Source organism: Charadrius vociferus, unplaced genomic scaffold, assembly GCF_000708025.1.
Source record: "Charadrius vociferus isolate BGI_N301 unplaced genomic scaffold, ASM70802v2 scaffold198, whole genome shotgun sequence".
Classification (NCBI taxonomy): Eukaryota; Metazoa; Chordata; class Aves; order Charadriiformes; family Charadriidae; genus Charadrius; species Charadrius vociferus.
Window position 1 is genome coordinate 2430787 of NW_009649951.1, and position 18292 is coordinate 2449078.

Here is an 18292-nt window from a genome sequence, read left to right on the forward strand (position 1 = left end):
ATCTACAAGGGTCAGAAGGAGGATCCAGGGAACTACAGTCCTGTCAGTCTGACCTCAGTGCCTGGGAAGGTTATGGAGCAGATCATCCTGAGTGTCATTATGTGGCACATGCAGGCCCAGTCAGCATGGGTTCATGAAAGGCAGGTCCTGCTTGACAAACCTCCTATGACAAGGTGACAGTGGATGAGGGAAAGGCTGTGGTTGTTGTTTATTTGGACTTTAGTAAACCCTTTGACACCGTTTCCCATAGCATTCTCCTGGAGAAACTGACTGCTCATGGTGTGGAGGGCTGTACTCTTTGCTGGGAGAAAAAAAAAACAGCTGGATGGCCGTGCCCAGAGAGTTGTGGTGAATGGAGCTAAATCCAGTTGGTGGCCAGTCACAAGTGGTGTTCCCCAGGGCTTGGTACTGGGGCGAGTTCTCTTTAGTATCTTTATCAATTACCTGGATGAGAGGATCAAGTGCACCCTCAGTAAGTTTGCAGACGACGCTAAGTTGGGCAGGAGTGTCAATCTGCTTGAGGGTAGGAAGGCTCTACAAACAGATCTGGACAGGCTGGATCAACAGGCTGAGGCTAGTGGTATTAAGTTCAACAAGGCCAAGTGCCGGGTCCTGCACTTGGGTCCCCATGCAGCGCAACAGGCTTGGGGAGGAATGGCTGGAAAACTGCCAGGCAGAAAAGGCCCTGGGGGTCTTGGTTGACATACGGCTGAATACGAGCCCGCAGTGTGTCCAGGTGGCCAAGAAGGCTAATAGCATCCTGGCTTGTATCAGGAATAGTCTGGCCAGCAGGACTAGCGAAGTGATTGTTCCCCCATACTCAGCATTGGTGAGGCCCCACCTCAAGCACTGTGTTCAGTTTTGGGCCCCTCACTACAAGAAAGACATTGAGGTGCTGGGCCATGTCCAGAGAAGGGCAACAAAGCTGGTGAGAGGTCTGGAGCACAAGTCTTATGAGAAGCAGCTGAGGGAACTGGGGTTGTTTAGCCTAAAGAAAAGGAGACTCAGGGGAGACCTTATCACTCTCTACAGCTACCTGAAAAGCGGCTGTAGAGAGGTGAGGGTCAGACTCTTCTCACTAGTAACAAGCAACAGAACAAGAGGAAATGGCCTCAAGTTACACCAGCGGAGGTTTAGATGGATATTAGGAAAAACTTCTTCACAGAAAGGGTTGTTAAGCATTGGAACAGGGAAGTGGTGGAGTCACCATCCCTGGAGATATTTAAAAGATGGGTAGACATGGTGCTTAGTAGAGAGGTGAGGGTCAGACTCTTCTCACTAGTAACAAGCAACAGAACAAGAGGAAATGGCCTCAAGTTACACCAGCGGAGGTTTAGATGGATATTAGGAAAAACTTCTTCACAGAAAGGGTTGTTAAGCATTGGAACAGGGAAGTGGTGGAGTCACCATCCCTGGAGATATTTAAAAGATGGGTAGACATGGTGCTTAGGGACATAGTTTAGTGGTGGTTTTGGCAGTGTTAGATTGATGGTTGGACTTGATGATCTTCAAGGTCCCTTCCAACCTAGAAAATTCTATGATTCTATGATTCCTAACAAGTCAGGAGGACAAGGACTGAAATCCTGCCAAACTAAAAGAACATGAACACATATGTTAGAAACTCAAGCAGGTTTCTAGATGAAAGGTGACTTTCAACCTCATGTGGCAACAGCAATCACTCTCTGTATATCTGAACTTTCGCAAGAGAAATATGACACTGGTTTTGTATTGCAAGCAGTTGGTAGTATAATCCAGCCCCTAAAACATTTCACAAAATTCCCATTACATGAATGCAGTATTTCTTTAAAAAAAAAAATATTGAAAAATGCAGACACGTACTACCTGCTAATATTATTCTTTCCCTGTATAAAGAATTGTACTTATTTCTTTTCTAGCCAAAAAGGGTGAAAAGAAAGCAAACATAAATACCAAGGCAGGTAATATCAGCTTCACTGGTTGAGAACTTGCATAGCGTCGAGCTTTCCTTACTGCAAACTTCTCAGTTGGGATAGATTTTCCTGCAATTCTCTGTTTTAGACCATCCACCTGTCTACAAGGAGGGAAAATGGAAACCAGAAGTTGCGTTATGTAATTTCTATTTCATCTTATTTCATTTAACCAGATTTGCTGTTCTCCTCTGAAGTACAACATCTTAAATTGTTTCAGACCACTCAGACTGCAGTTGCAGGACGTATATTTGCTAATAAAAGCAGCATTTTAAATATTCTGACACTAAAAGCAAAGACAAAAACTGAAAAGTTGATGGTTATAAGTAGTAAGTAACACAAAACAAACATGTTCAAGTCAAAAACTTTTACATGGGGGAAAAACACTGCACAGCTAGTTGCTTTATAAATGTTTACCTGAATAAAGATACAACATCTTCACCAGTCCTTTTCAAATCATCCTCTGGGAGCATACATAGAATTGCTGCCTTCTGGAATACATATATTGCCTATTTCAAAAAGAAATAGCAACATATTACCACATCTGATTTGCTGTGTTCAGCCAACACACTAAGGACTCAAATCTTTCAACACACTTGCTGCAGTGAAGTGTTTCCAATAATTCTCAGGCAGGTGGAACCATAGAATGTTAGCATTTTCTTTGTCACATAATTTATGCTATGATTTTATTTTCAACATATTTATTAATATTCTAAATAAGTTAGTCAGAACACTAAAGGTGTCTCCTGCAAAGAACAGGACAATTCATCATGCAAATCACTAATAAAGAGATGAGGTTAAATGACATAACTATTTTAAAGTCAATTAATGTTATTATATGACCTGTTACATGTAGAGACGTGCCTGAAAAAAACATTAGGAAATATCTGAGTACTAATTCAAGGAAAGTTCAATAGCTGGACTTTATAGAGGAAAAAAAGGATAATCCATAATTCTGTTCAAGACATTTGCACTTCACGTTGAATATACTATTCATTTCCTCTTTTGTCAGGAAGTGGACGTACCTCCTTTTCTACTAAGCATAATAAAACAGTAATCTAGAAAGGATAAAAAAAATGATGTATCAAAAATTATTTGCACATTGCTTGGTTCATGCTTTGAGAAACGTTTTTATGAGGAAAAGGCAGATACCCCAACTTTTCTTCTGAGACCCTGTCTCCAGCAGCCTTCCCATTTCATGTTACAAAGCCTGCTCCTGTCTGTTTATAATTAACTAACAAACATAGTTTCTTCAGCCAAGTTTTGTTAGCGAGTGTTAGAACTTGAATTGAGATGCAGGTTAACAGTTTTCCTCTCCCTCTTCTTTCATCACAACTCTGCTAAGTAGCTCTGTTTTAAGAGGGGTTGAAGCATTGCTAGTTATGGCTCTGGTGCTTCAGAATGTGCAATAAAAATTCCTCCTTAACCAGCCAGTTAAACCTACCTTTTTGGTGCCGTTGTGCCTTTGCTTATGGGTTTCAGAAGAAAGCAAAAATTACACTTATTGTGTGAACTGAAATGCAAATTTAACTGTGGAGAGGCTACTGGTACATTACAACAACGTCCACCTGCCCATTTACCTTAGACCACCTGCTCTCTTTGCTGAGCAGGTCTGCATACCGATATGCTTGAAGCCAGTTCTGCTGGAAGGTGTAGCACCACATCAATTCCCAGTAACAGAGATGATGAATCTGTTTCCACTCTTGCTGGGCTGCTATGCATTCTTGGAACCTCAACTGCGCCTACAAATGTAGTTAAGTAAGAATGATGAAAATGGGCTCAATTACTGCTCCACATGAGAGCCATGTCTAATTACAGAGCAAATTCTTTCCTAGCACCCAAGTGGAGAACACCTGACTAGTAAAATGAGATAAACTTCCCTTTTACTCTCACAGAGAGAGAGCTGGAAATCAATATTGACACTGAACATGAACAGGGGTAAGAGCATAATTATCAGTCCAACTAAAACAAGTTACTTAGATGAATTAGATATTTTCCCCCCAATTAAGCACTGAACAAATAAAGACCTTAAAGAAAAAAAATTATTTACCTTTTCAAAATTTCCTTTCAGTATATCTATTCTGGCAGCATAAAACAGAATAATGGAACCCTTCAAAGGAGATGAGAAAAATACTCAGTTACCATTTTAATCCTAGGGAGGCACATTGCTGATAAAACATTTATAGAGAATACACACATTTGGAAATTTATGGAGGTAGGGCTCAAGGAGACTGTCTGCTTCCTGAAGGTTAGCTTCCCCCGTACCTAGAAAACATAACAAACCAACTCAATGTACTTAAAAAAAAAATTAGTTTCATAGATTAAGATTTTCATTTCCAAATTATATTATGGCTTGAATAGATTAACAGATGATTGCTTTTATGCAAAAGCAGAATTATTTCATCATATTGTGTTTCTATAAAAATGAATTATTGTCCTGAAGGTACTAAGTGCTTTTAAGATAGTAAATGTCTGTAAGTAGAAACAGAATAGAATATATGAATATTCTTTAAAATGTTCCATTACAGATCCTAGTTATATTTTTAAATCCCTTTAATTGCTTTAGCAAGTTAGGAAAACATTCCTCAGCTGCCTCCTTTCCTAATTTTGAGCTCAGTAATGAAGTACAGGTGATACTGAAAGAAATGAAGTTCTCCTTAATTTCCTGATGAGCCTGAGGAATGAGGACTAAAATACTTCCAAACTAAAGAATATTAAAATGTGTCAAAGATGCATACAGAATTAATGGTGACTTTTAGCCCCATGTAGCAAAAGCAATTAATTCTCTACATGTTTGAACTTCCAAGTAAATTGTTTGAGAGTACGGGCTTCTTTCTGGAGATAGTTTTCACAATATCTGACTAATTTATGGATAAGGACTTGTCTGAACTTAAAAGTGTTTTGTGATATTTTGCTGTTGCATGTTGAGACAGCCCTTGAAATCGAACAACATGTTGGTATAATGGCATCCACGCTCACTGTTTCTGCAGACATAGCTTTGTCAGAGATCCTCATTTCAGATCATAATTAAGTATACAGCTATCTCCTGTTACAAAGCTAATTGGCCACAGTTTCGAAATTCAGTTCAAAAAAAAAATCACAATAGCTATCATAAAGTGCAGCATGACTGAACAGCTACACAGTGGGTCTCACCAAGGATTAAGGAGACGTAAGTATGATAAACCAACAGGGTGAAAGTACACAGAATGGCCCTCAAACTGCTGCCAGATGCGCCTTCACGTAGTTGACAGAGGCCCAACTCCTAAGAAACATCACAAACACATGCAGAATTAACTATCAGTATACAGAGTTACTTTTAATAGTTTTTGGCTCCCCCAAATCCAGTCTTCCTTTCAGATGTAAGTATTCCGTAATTCAGCACTTTGTTATCCCAGATCCATAAAACCTTCTACCAAAACAATTCTGCCACAGCAAGGAGAAGATTAGGCTAACACTGAATAAAATTACCCATGCATTTCAGTGCTCTAGTGAAATGGGAACATCACACAGACCATGCAGACACACGGGTATACATCTCTTCCCCGCTATTTTCTGACTATGAGCCCTTCAGAATAACATCGATAAATCTGTGCTTGGTGAGAACCTCTCTCAACTGTTCCTGTTCTATTTGTCGGCAAGAGACTTCCTTCACAGAAATCCCTGGTTATTCTCAATTCTCTTCCAGTAAGTCAGCCACTATTTTCAGGTTCTGATCCAAATATTACCTCTGCTGACACACCAACTTCTAGACACCGTTTCCAGAAGCTACAATGGAATTTGTGTGTACTGAGAAATGGAATCCAGGTCAATGTAGACTTACTCAGCTCTTAACACATGAAACTTCTTTCCATCCTTTCCAGTTTACATGACAACTTCACTGCTTGGGGGATTGTTGAGACAAGCTCAGAGCTTCCCCGCTCAAGAGCAGTAGCTCTTCAGAACATTATCAGATTTTAACAGCTTTGCCTCCAAACAAATATTAACTTAACAGGAGTTTTATTGCATAGCAACTTGGTAAGTTATAGGAGAATTCAAGCACCATACAAAAAAAATGTGGCGATGCTCTATAACTGGTTGTTCTGTTCCTTTCAGCTTTCCTTGCCTTTTCAGTCAGGGCAAAAACGTCCATTATGGAAGAGCTTCAGCATGAACCAGGTTTTCATAGGAAGAAAAAGAATGAGCAGGTCTCTACTGAAGTCTAATTTTACATAAGCAGAACCATATTTGTGGCCAAACTTACAGCAATGAGACCATATTGTGACTCTTTGTCCTATTAATAACTTGAAGTTTAGTTACACACAATTCTATGGGTTGATTTGTTTGGTTTGTTGTCAGGGTTATTTTTATTTCTTATGGGTGGCAAAAAGAGTTGGGCTGTAAGATACTTACAAAACAAGGCTAGGTTTACAAAAACAAGGCTATGATTACAAATACTTTCCTTATCCACGAGAAAGAGATGGACTGAGATTCCAGTGTGACACATGATATTCAGAAATTCCTTCTCCCAGAGAAATAGGCTGGGATTGTTGGTGGAAAAATGTAGAACTGTGACTCTCGCCTCAGTTACCAGTATGAGGAACGTTCATTCCTGACTGTACAGGCTAGAAAAGAAAGCTGATATCCTCTCCTCAAGGATCAGCAAGAGGAAAGAAAATTGCAATTGGAAAAGCCCCTCTGAAGCAGACTGGTCATTTCCCATGGTTGTTCAAGATCAGGATATCACCATATGTGCTTTTACGCCTGCATCATCTAGCTCACTTCTCATCTTTTTAACACCACTAAAATAGTGATAAACAATATAGATCATTATACTTTTAGTGTGAAAGATATGATGTTAAATCCACCCATTCTTTATCTGATAAAAGACTAATTTGAAAAGACAAATAGCAGATCCAATACCCTATTGCCAGAAAATCCAATAAATTCTAGAAGTCGGAGGATCCTTCCTGGTAAAAGCGACAGCATCTGAAATACATTTCAAACAAACCCAAGATAAATAAAAACTTGCATACTTTTTTTTTCCCCAAAAGTAAAACCACTATAAACTGGAGCCAAAAATGCCAGCTACTATGTTAAATGCCATTATACATTAGTGAAAAAGTACAACACAAAAAGAACTTGAAAATAGACACGTATGATCAACAATACACAATCAGTCTGCCGCTTCAGGGAAACTCAGACTTTTGATGATCATCCAGCATGGAAACAGCAAGGCAGAGTCCAGCTGTGCTTCTTCAGATAATGACAGATTTCTGTCTTCAGCTGATCAGAATTGTTTGAAAATTGTGGGTCATCTGGAATGAAAGTATTATCTATTTTGGTAGTACTTGCAATCTACAATTGTCATCTTCCTTTACTCCCAATCAAATGACACAATGGTATCACAAAGTTCTACTTGTTCCTACTATGGGAACATTGAATTAGCAGACTAGCAAGCATACTTGTTTTAGAAATACTAGCTATTGTTATCATCTTTTAGCCCTCTACTACATGCACTTTTTGTTCCCCTTGTAACTGCATTCTCCACTTCCTATATAACAGAACACTCAGAAAGGTCACAGCCACCTTTTCAACGAGCATTACTAGAAGGTCTCTTTGAAGGTCAGTGTTTGAAAGCTCCATTCTCCCTAACACATTCTGCCCAGCAGAGACTTTTTCTGTTAAGCTTCCTACTAAGCAGACTCCATGAAGAATAGGGAAGGTCAGAGCATTTATCAACACAGATATCTACCAATTGCTTGGGTTTTGAAGACCTGAGTTACTTTGACCATACTCAGAACTGGCCAGCTCCAGTCTGGAATGACACAAAAATTAACATACCAGCAGAAATCAACTCTCACTGTTGCCATATGTGAAAAGGCAACTGTAGTAAATTGTAAAAAAAAAAAAAAAAAAAAAAAAATAAATGCTAGCAGATGTACCAATTTTTCATTCGCGCAAACTCAGTAAATTACTGTTTATTCTTCCGAATTTGTAATTATCTATGTCACTAAAGCAAAAGAATGGTATACATGGGGATGTCAGAATAAAAGCAGTCACTCCAGGTACCCTGTAACCAACAGCACAGGCATCTTAAAAATTCCTGCTACACACAGGTAGCTGTAAGCTGCTTTTCCTCTTAAGAAATACATCCATAAACCAGTCCAAGAGAATTAAACACAATTCAGAATGAATTAGTAGAAAGAAGGCATGCATGCAAAAAACCACTGCTGTTTTCCTGTTGCATAAAACCTTCGAAGCCTGTATCTCCATTTTACAAAAGTGTCATTTTTAAAACAGGATTACAGTACTCTGTCTGCAAAGAAAGAATCCTACAGAATTATCCCAGTGGCCTTTCTGTAGTCTGAAAGAGTCATACCAAGTTGAATGCTCCGATTCCAAGTTTTACTCCACCTTCAAACTGGTAATAAGTTTCATTTCTGCTTTTGTTCCCCTGAGTCATCTGTAGAACCTGATGACATTCTCTTTTGATGCAGGAAAAAAAAAAGGAGGGAAGGGGAACATGATTTAGAAATTATATGAAGTATAATCATTGCTATTGCTATAAAAGTATTGCTTTTTATTTTGCAGGCATTAATGCAACTTACACCAACACTAAATCTAAGTGTTTTCTAATGGCTTACTTGTATATTTGGTAACTTGTCCTAATTTTGAGGCCACCTTTGATAAAGTTGATCATATTTTCATCCTGGAAGAAAAAAAAAAAAAAAAAACAAAAAATGTGCGTTCAGCTATTATGTATAACACATACACAAAAATCTTCCAGCTAAATTTAAATTTGTTTATAACTTAACAGTCATTGGAAATATTAAAAAATATTAAATACTAAAAATGTTTTGCAGTCATTAGACTCATCTCTAAGACTGATGCTAACACTTGCTTTAAGTTGTCAGGGAAACATTCCTCTGGTGCATGTTACAAACCTTAAAACTTAAAAGGGAGGCTGGGAAAAAAAGTCAGTCAGTTACTTTTAACAGAATTTCCAATGCATATAAATGAAACGGGAAAGCTCACCACCAGATGGTGCTGTAGGACCTCTTTAGAAAGTTTTGAAATGCCAATTCTGACACACACAAGAATCTTCTGAACACATGAATTCCCATTGCTGATCAACAGTACCCACGAGTACTACCCAACATATGTTCTTATTAACCTCCAGAAAAAATCAAAGCAAAGGCACAATGTACTAGCCATCAAAAATAAATTCCTGAAAAGCAAGATTCAACAGTTCAACGGGATAGAATTTTTTCTCTTGGAAGTCACATAAACGGGGAACGTGTGCAGGCATTTCAGAAATGCACATTTAAATACTCGGGGACAGCATATACGATGTGGAAAATGAAAAAGAACAAAAAAAGCCTCAGAATCATCAACCAACAGAAATTCTGGCTTCCATAAAAGGGTCACCATTTAAAAAGACCTCAATTGTTTTGTCTGCAAGACTGAATACCCAACGCAAGTGTTTTAGTACAAGCATTCTTGCTACCTGTTTCTGAATGGTTACATATTCATAATCATCATTCTCAGATGAATCAAGGTCAGTCAAGGATGAAAAATATTGGGCATGACAGCAATCAGCAGAACAGGATGGTATAGTCAACAGCAATGGATCTCTGACATGACAGAGAGTGAGGTGCTGCTTTACAGAAAGTATACCCCTAAGGGTTGTATTTGGTTTTTTTTCCCATTTTATACAGTCCTAAATTTACCTCTTTCAACAGCTGTTTAAAAAAAATCTCTTTATGCTTAAAAAAACCCCACTTACAAAACAAAAAAGATGGTTGCTTCCATTTGGTTAGTAAAGGAGAATATCAGTTATAGGAAAGACTGACATTCCATTAATAATATTTCCTGACACTTCTAGCCAAAGTACTATATTAAGTGGTTTATAAAGCTTTACCAAATTAACTTTTTAGGTCTACCTCATCTTAATACCTTTGTGCCTCCAAAGGGATTATCTAAAATACATTCATTAAACATTTGTAAAACACTCACATACATAAAATAAAGTACCACTAACAACTCCTGTTTTCAGGAATCAAATTTCAAATCGCATTTGAAAACACTGTAGCATGAAGTCCCTGAACCACAAGCTAAACAAGAAGAACCAGGCAGTATTAAACGGTAGATCTTTCTGTGAAGTGGATTATTACCTCAGTAAAACTAAGGAATGCTCCTTTTATAATCATTCATTACCATATTGTTCCTAACACCATGTCAAAAGTATGATGAAGAGCGATACTGAAGACAGCTACACACCAGTTGAATTTTTATTAGTTGGCGAACATTCTATCCTTTTTGTGTGAAAAAAAGACTTGCGCTTTCAAACAAGACATTTCCTCATACTTGAACATCTTTTTAAGCAAGTGCTGGACACTGTCAAGTGTGAGGTAAGTCACTTAAACATACCATCTGCATAAGACTGCAATATATCTTAGGTTTTTGCCTCCAGGGTATCAATAACATCGTTGGTTATTCATATGAACAATGAGAGGATTTGACCAGGTAGCACAGCATTTACCCTACTTTCAATCACTGCCATGAAGTAACATTCATTCGCTCGGAAAAAGTTTTTCTTAAATAGCATATCTACTGTGGGAACGCTGTTTTACAAGTACTAACATCTTTCTATTAAACTGCTACACAGAGATACAAAATAAACTATCGACTTTACCTGTACGAAGGTGAGAGCTGCTTTCTGTAGTAAGCATTCAGCATAGCAGATTTCAGCATGCATTTCCTCTATGTAAGAAAGAAAAGTTATTTACTATCAGTGAAGTTATTGTCAATATTCTCTTTTTGTAGTAAATGGAACAAATGAAATGCTGCCAAGAAAAGAAAAAAAAAAAGCAAGGTTCTGCTGTTGCTGTTTTGGTAACTGCTGAATAATAGCCGTAATACACAAATCCCAACAGAAGTAGTAATTGGGAAGCTAGCTAAAAATAGTCTTCTATTTCACTTCTCCTCAGACAACACCTTTGATCTTGCCAGAGCTGACTTCAGACTATGGCAACAGCTATTTGTCATTCTGGTAGATGATCTCAGGTACCTTCCATTGATCCTAAGTTTAAATATCAGCCTACAGCAACTAGTTCTTCCAACCCTCCTTCCATGTCTTAGAAAAAACTTTTACAGATGAATGATAACACTCACTGTAGCTCAGGCTTTTTCAAAGTCCAGTAAGACATTATGAACAGGTTTTCACCAAGTCATGCTCAGCACAACGAACGCACCAGGCAGACTTTCTGTCCCCATGCAGCACTGAATTACATCTGACTCAACACACATGACACGAGTTACTCTGCACCCATGCTGCAAGACCAGCCACATGCACAAGGCTGCTGCATGTACAGTGCACACATGGTGACTTTGACGTGTCCAGTATCAAAGAGGATTCTTTTGTGTCAGGTTAGAAAAAAATGCATACTTGATTCTGCCCGAATCAGAAATAGGAGATCGGCATTTTCAGAGCCATGAACAATGTACTGATACCATTTCCCAAAACACCTTAAGGCAAAACAGACAAGCACAGAACTTGTTAATATATTCAGATTCCAATGCAACTAATGATAAGGACTTATTCCTCAGCACCAATGATTCTTAAACTTTTCAAAGCTGTCTTAAGTTAAAGATAAAAAAAGTCTCTCTTCACTCCTATAATGCATTGTGAAAAGCATTCATTTCTTAATTCATGCATACTCAGAGCCAAAAAAAAAAATGGGGCTGAATCCCTCATTTTGAGAAGCTTTGCATTCATATTCAAAAAAACCCACTGTACAGGTGGTTAAGCATTATTAGTACATGTTGGTAGGATGTTTTTGAGCTTTTTTCACTTTGTTATTTTAATTTTATGATAAACTACTTACCTTCAGTCAACTGATCCGCTGACTGTTTAGAAACTAGATTGGACAAGGATTCCACCACTGTGCTTCTTTTTCTGAATCTAAATCAGTTGTACACGGAAGAAAAACCCACACAGCATAAGCGACATTTCAACACAAACTCGAACTTAATCATTTACAACTCTTAAACATTTCCAACCTAAATTCATAGACATTCTTAGGAATGGGATGATTTACCAGTAGTTGCAAATCTTTGAGTAGTCTAATCACGGCCACCGGTATGCATCTAGGCTCAGAAGCCTATCCAACCTTGACTCATGTTCCAAGCATGCATTTAACCTACTTGAAGCGTACAATAGTTTCCACTTCCACCTACCACAGAGGTCTCTCTGACACTGGGCAAGCCACTGAACTGGACTTCAAAGTTTTATGGACTACCTTTTTCCATTTATTAAACTTGCGCTAAGGATTAGAATGAAAAGTCAAAAGGAGCTCTAATACTTCAGTATTTTTATGGTGGTTTATGCAGATATGATGCCAAAACAGTTCTATATTTTACTTTCAACAGATCTCAACTGTCCATGTTATAAATTGCTAGTTTAATTTAGTATGACATTCCAGAAATGAATTCGCTACTATTTACAAACAATTCAGCTTTATGAAGAAGCTGAAGAAACAATTCTACATTCAGAAAAGGAATGTATTTTGTAAGCCAGGAAGTCATTAATTATAAATACTGAGCATTAGCTTATCATTTGTTTACACTATTCTGCACACTGAAAAGCATAGGATCCTGAAGACACAATTATGACACTACAGGTTAACATAAAGCCTACCAAAACCACGTTCAATTAAGCCACATGTAGTTCTGGCAATTCTTCACCCCACATTTTTGAGTTTTGTGACAGACTAGACCAGAGCACTTACGCATATAAGTTTATATCCTGCAGAGACAGTGGCCCTTACTGAAACTACCTGAAGTAGTAAGAGGAAACTAATCTTCAGACATACTAAACAAAATAGTTCAGATGAAACTGTGAAACGATAGCACACCTGAAAATGGCAGAAACTGCTGACCCTTTATTTTCTTCATTCAGGTAGCATCTGGTAATTTTGACCCATTTCCTTTTCTTTTGCCATTGCTAAGGAGGTGATGCTAAATGTTTAAACTAACAACATTTAGAGGCAATTTCTTTGGAAACCATTCATGATAAATTATGGCCTAACCAATATGATGAACCAGTACAGTAGAATAAAGCACTGGTTTCTGGTTTTATCAGAGAGTCATTAATCACTTTAGCTTTGACAATCCATTTTCTAAGGTTTTTTTAATAAAAAAAAATAAAAAAAAAAAGGTCACTAATAACTTCTACTTTCTACTCTATTTCATTGCTGTTCCAAGCAAGACCAGAAGCAAAAGGTTCACGTCATTCTTGATGGGAACATCAGTCCTTTAATTTTAAGGTAACTACACAGTCACATTCGTAACAACAATTTAAAAATTGCTTGGTTTTAGAAGAAACTTCAGCACAAGCTTAATCCTATTAGACTACTCGGTCCACCTTTGAAAACAACTTTTTGGAAAAAAAAAAAATTTTCATGATGAAATGGAAAATTCAAAATATTGAGTTTTTAAATTCTTGATCCCTGTGGAAGACAGTCACAGGTTGAAATAGTTCAGGCAGGTCAATCACGTAGTGTCAGCTTACAAAGCCAACCTGCCATTTAACTAACTTTAGAGGCTACACATGCCCACAGCCAACGAGTCTTTTGTTTCTGCAATACTAGGAAATATACCCTTACCAATAATAATTGGACAGTGACACTTACTCTACCTTTTCAAATTCAGATCACTGTTGTCATACTGACAATAGCCTGCTTTGAAAGTGTACAGACAGCTGGGATATCTTACAAAGAACACTTAGTGGATTAAGTACCTCATAAATGTTCATTGCTTGGGCTTACCTTTGGCAGGTTTGCAAAGCGTCCTTCATTGTAGAAATTCCCATTTGTATATCCTGCTGTTCAAAGGTCATAGCAGCTTGCATAACTAAAATAGTGCTGTACCCAAGGGCATGGTACATACTATCTTTAGACCTAGGGCAAACATACGAATCTTGAGCATTTAAGCAAAACTTTGAATTACAGTACAAAATTAAACATCGAGATACTTGCTTTAATTTGTGAAAAGTGAGAATAATAAAGTAGGAAAGTAATGGACGTGACAACATAACCTAGCAAGTATCATCTTCCACTGGGTGCTACGCATCTGCATCCACAGGATAGTGTCACAGCAAGTTCCAGAAAATATCCAAACTGGGTTACACAAGCACTTGCACTTAATTATATGCCATTTATAGTCTGGTATATCTATTTAACTTAGCTAATTAAGCCTTGACATAAATACTCATCTGTCTGCTTTCACTTAACATCAGAAGTAAGGACATCATCGTAACATTACTACTTTATCCAAAGATACAAATATCCACATTTGTGTCACAGAAAAGCCAGTACACACACGCTCAGTCTTGCATAAAAAGCTACACTGAACCAGCCTGGTTTTCACAACATAATTACACAATCAAAAGAAAAAGAAAAAAAGAAAAAAGATTGTTGTTGGAAAGTAGCTACTGGAGGTCATATAGTCAAACCTACCAGTTGCAGCAGCCCTACTGCCAAGGTTACGTCAGGCACACTCAGGTTTTGTCTAACCAAGCTTCAAGAGGTTTAAAGAAACGAAGACTGCATACCCCTCTGGCGGCCTCTCTGCTACTGTACTATCAATGTGCCCTCTTCCTAATGTCCAATTCGAATCTCCTAAACCTCAACTTGTGGCAACTACCTCTTGTTTTACCATCCAGCACTACGGACATAGATGCCTCTGTCTTTGCAACTTCCCCTCAATAGCTCCAGAGCGCTATTAGTTTAATCACCAAGTCTCCTTTTTGCCAAACAAACCCAGCTCTCACAAACTCAATGAGTCTTATGTTCTAGTCTTCTAGCCATGCTACTAACCCTCTGCTGGATCCTCTCCAGCTTCCTCAACTTTTTTTCTTCCCCCTAAATCAAGGAGCCAAATGTAGTTTCTGAAGACAGGAAATTTTAGCAGAGTCAAACAAGACAGACCCTTGAGCTAAGTGTTTATTTCTTAAATATATCAACACTGTCCCTAAAACTTTTGCATTATTTAGGGCTTAAGTTTAGCTTTCATTAAAAGGCTATTTTTCAATAAAACAATTGGGCTTTTTCTTTTTTAAAGGTGTTTTTTTGTTTCCTTGCTAGGCTAGGTCCTCCTTTGCAGATTAGCTGAATATGCTATATAATAAGCTCAAAGTCTATTATCTGCCAGGGATTCAAGGCATCAAAATCATGGAGTGTAGAATATTTTTTTTCCTCATAGCAAACATCAACTAAAACAAATACTTCACTGTACATAAAAACACTATTGTATGAAACAAGAGATTTTTTGTTTTACAACACAAAATGAAATACGTATGAAACATGCAAAAAGTATTTGGGTAATGAGAGTGTGTGTGTGTGTGTATTTAGTCACACACGCACAGTCCTTGCATGTAGAATTTAGCATTTTGCAGTACTACCTAGAAATAGCTTCAGCATACACAAGTGCAAAGTATTGCTCTATTACAAATAACCCTGCATGATGGTCACAGAAAAGAGCTTGGGTGTAAGTATAGCTAATTTGAAAAGGTGTTATTCCTTGCCTACCTCCTCTACACTTAAGCTCTCTGTACCACTAAAAGCAAACACTTGGATAGCTACACCATCCTGCCAAGGTTTCATTTAATGTCATTCTTCCACCTGTCCGCACAACTGATCTAACACCACCAACCCATCATTCTTAATCCAGTCTTACTATCACCAAGCTGCAGAGAGAGATCGTTACCTCGCTCTACTAACGCAAGCTACAGACCCTTCTCATTGACACATCCCTCAACATCATACACATCTTTGAGACACAGACAGGAGAACAGCAGCGAAGGGGATTCAGTTCCCAGACCTAAAGAACAGCCACCCAGACTGCCTCCCCATGCAGTCGCAGGTAAGCTAGGTTTACCCTACAAACCTCTCACTACTCCTTAGTTCCCTACATCTGCACTGCCATGCTTTTCTTCTCAGTGGGGCAAAGGCAACAGGGGGACAGGCAGAACTAGTCAGAAAAGCAAAGGGTGGGCTTTAAGGGTAAACATTGCTATGACTCAAATTTAACATAAAAAGCAACAGAAAGAGTATTCTGGAGTTTTGTTCCAGCTTTGTTGTCTTGTCAAAAGCAGTTCCACTGTACAAATTCTTGGATTAAAGAGACATTGAATAAATTCTTCTCTCCTCATCCAGAGGCGAAAAATCAGGGAAGGCAGCGCGAATGATAAACTCTACCAGAGTTTTCTAAATGAACATTCAGTGCTTCATCAACAGGTTTTGCTATCATCTTAAGGAGAAACAAGCGCACTGCTAAAACCCAAAGATACTGAGAAATGCCTTTGGACAAAAGGGAATAAATGAAATCTAAGGCCTCTTCAGAGGCCTTAAATTAATCTCCAGCTACCAGATAGCATACTTTACACTATCTGTTCACAGCAACTTCAGCAAATAACAGGACCTTACCATGGACGAAGAAGTTCCAGGGCTTCAGAGAACTTATTGTTTAGGAATAAGTTCAGTGCCATTGAACATTCTTCCAGAGCACACTTGAGATCCATCTTGGATGCCCTAAAAAAAGATTCTTAGTTTAGTCAACCTGTAAACATAAACACAAAATTGAAAGAATTTTTTTTCCCTTACATAACACAGAATGTCTTTCATAGCAATTTTATTCCTCATTTTTAAAATCTAGCTTTACAAAAACAAGTCATATGCTTAACACTTCATCCATGCTACATGGGTACGCCCTCTTTGCTTATTTAAGTGATGTTTATGGCTTTGTCCTCCTTTTTTTAAACCAGTGAGTATGCAGTGGAGTAATTTTTACTGTTATTTATATAACACAAACACTCAAAACTTATCACTGTTTCCAAGCTCTCAATTCTCCATATCAGTAAAAACGCAGTTTCAGACTCTATTCAGATGTAAACCTCAAGAGATGACAAAATAATGTTTTCATCCAAGAAAGCAGTAAACAGACACTCACTCTGCAAACAACTATGCCAAAACCAGTCCTGTCGGAAGCCTGCAGCTATGCCAAAAGCTTTTGTTCTTCCTAATTCACTTCAAGTCAATTCACTTACACTTGCTGAAGAGGAAGCCATCTAACAAAACCACTACCTCAGCCAGTTTTGTCTGAAAGACTTGGGAGCACTCACAAATTGTTCCTGGGGCAGAACTGGACACTCATGGTAGTGACGAATACCTAGAAGCTAAACAGCCTCCAATGTGCATCTGTCTACTTTGAAACAACAGGTTTAGGCTCTATAATGGGCTTTATCCAAGTAAGGTTAAGCAGTGGTAAGCAACAGATCATGTCCATGAGATGAATATTTAAGTGCTGACCAGAAGAGAAAAACCCTGAAGGAGGAATTTAAGAAGAGAAACAACAAAGGAGTGCAACTGCTCTAAATCTGACAGTAACACACACACAAAAACAAACCAAGGAAAAAGGGGGACATGAAAGTACACCTGGACAGGTTTTTACTTCCTCTACCCTCCTCCTCTCTCCATAACCCAAAAGCTTTAAAAACATTGGCTCTATTCTTTGTATCCCTTCTGGGGCAGAAAATTGGGACATGGCTAGATGACGTCTCAGAACTCTTTTTCAGCTTTATCTTCTGTGATTTTTTAGTGGCAGTACTTAAAATTCACCTTCTGTAGAAAAATAAAGTCTCTAATTCAATACTTGGCAACTACTTGGTATTTATTATTGAACATACCAAGAGGCAAATCCTGCCCTTCATAAAGAAGTAGTGAATTGCCAAGCAGTTGAAATCCGGCAGTTTTACCACCAGACTGTTACCAACAATTTTAAAGACAATTTAAATGCCTTCATTTTCTCTCATACTGGGATTCAACTTGATTATGACGTACACAATTTTAAGATTTATGTAGTTTTACATAGCAAAACCCTACAGTTGTTAAAAGCTGAAGCATTTGTAAGTCTATGTATAAACACACAAGCCCCAATCGCAAATAAAAATCCTTCAGGTAAAGCAATAGTAGTATCTTTTCTCCTGCAGGGAGATATAAAAAGTTAAGATTTAGTTGTTGTTTGTATACCACTCTTCATACCCTAGACTGCACTGGAAAATATACAACACAAAGGTACAATTTATAATTCAGACTATACCAGCTAATCTTACTTAACCTGTTATCCAGACAATAATTTTCTACAAGGCAGTTCCATTAATTCTAGGAATATGTTATGGTATTTTATTTTTATTCAGAAAGCTTCCCATTGTGTATTTAAACATAAATGCACTGGTTTTATTATAAACCTTAGCTTGGAGGCTACTTTAACTGAAGTGTTACAATTGAACTGTGAAAGAGTGGAGGGGT

General features: G+C 37.9%; 1 protein-coding gene across 1 annotated transcript in view; it reads right to left on the minus strand.

The window, feature by feature from the left end:
• The window catches only part of TTC39B (tetratricopeptide repeat domain 39B), a 27154-nt gene extending 10645 nt beyond the window's left edge, over window positions 1–16509 (minus strand). Inside the window, exons 1-13 of the mRNA XM_009891499.1 lie at window positions 16412–16509; window positions 13754–13885; window positions 11813–11889; window positions 10621–10688; window positions 8570–8634; window positions 8305–8410; window positions 6846–6911; window positions 5100–5208; window positions 4144–4211; window positions 3997–4056; window positions 3527–3688; window positions 2364–2455; window positions 1930–2050 (exon numbers count right to left, since the gene is read on the minus strand). Of these exons, the coding sequence (XP_009889801.1) occupies window positions 1930–2050; window positions 2364–2455; window positions 3527–3688; window positions 3997–4056; window positions 4144–4211; window positions 5100–5208; window positions 6846–6911; window positions 8305–8410; window positions 8570–8634; window positions 10621–10688; window positions 11813–11889; window positions 13754–13885; window positions 16412–16506 (1221 nt within the window). The 5' untranslated portion in view covers window positions 16507–16509. The remainder of the gene's footprint in view (window positions 1–1929; window positions 2051–2363; window positions 2456–3526; window positions 3689–3996; window positions 4057–4143; window positions 4212–5099; window positions 5209–6845; window positions 6912–8304; window positions 8411–8569; window positions 8635–10620; window positions 10689–11812; window positions 11890–13753; window positions 13886–16411) is intronic.
• Window positions 16510–18292: the final 1783 nt, after the last annotated feature.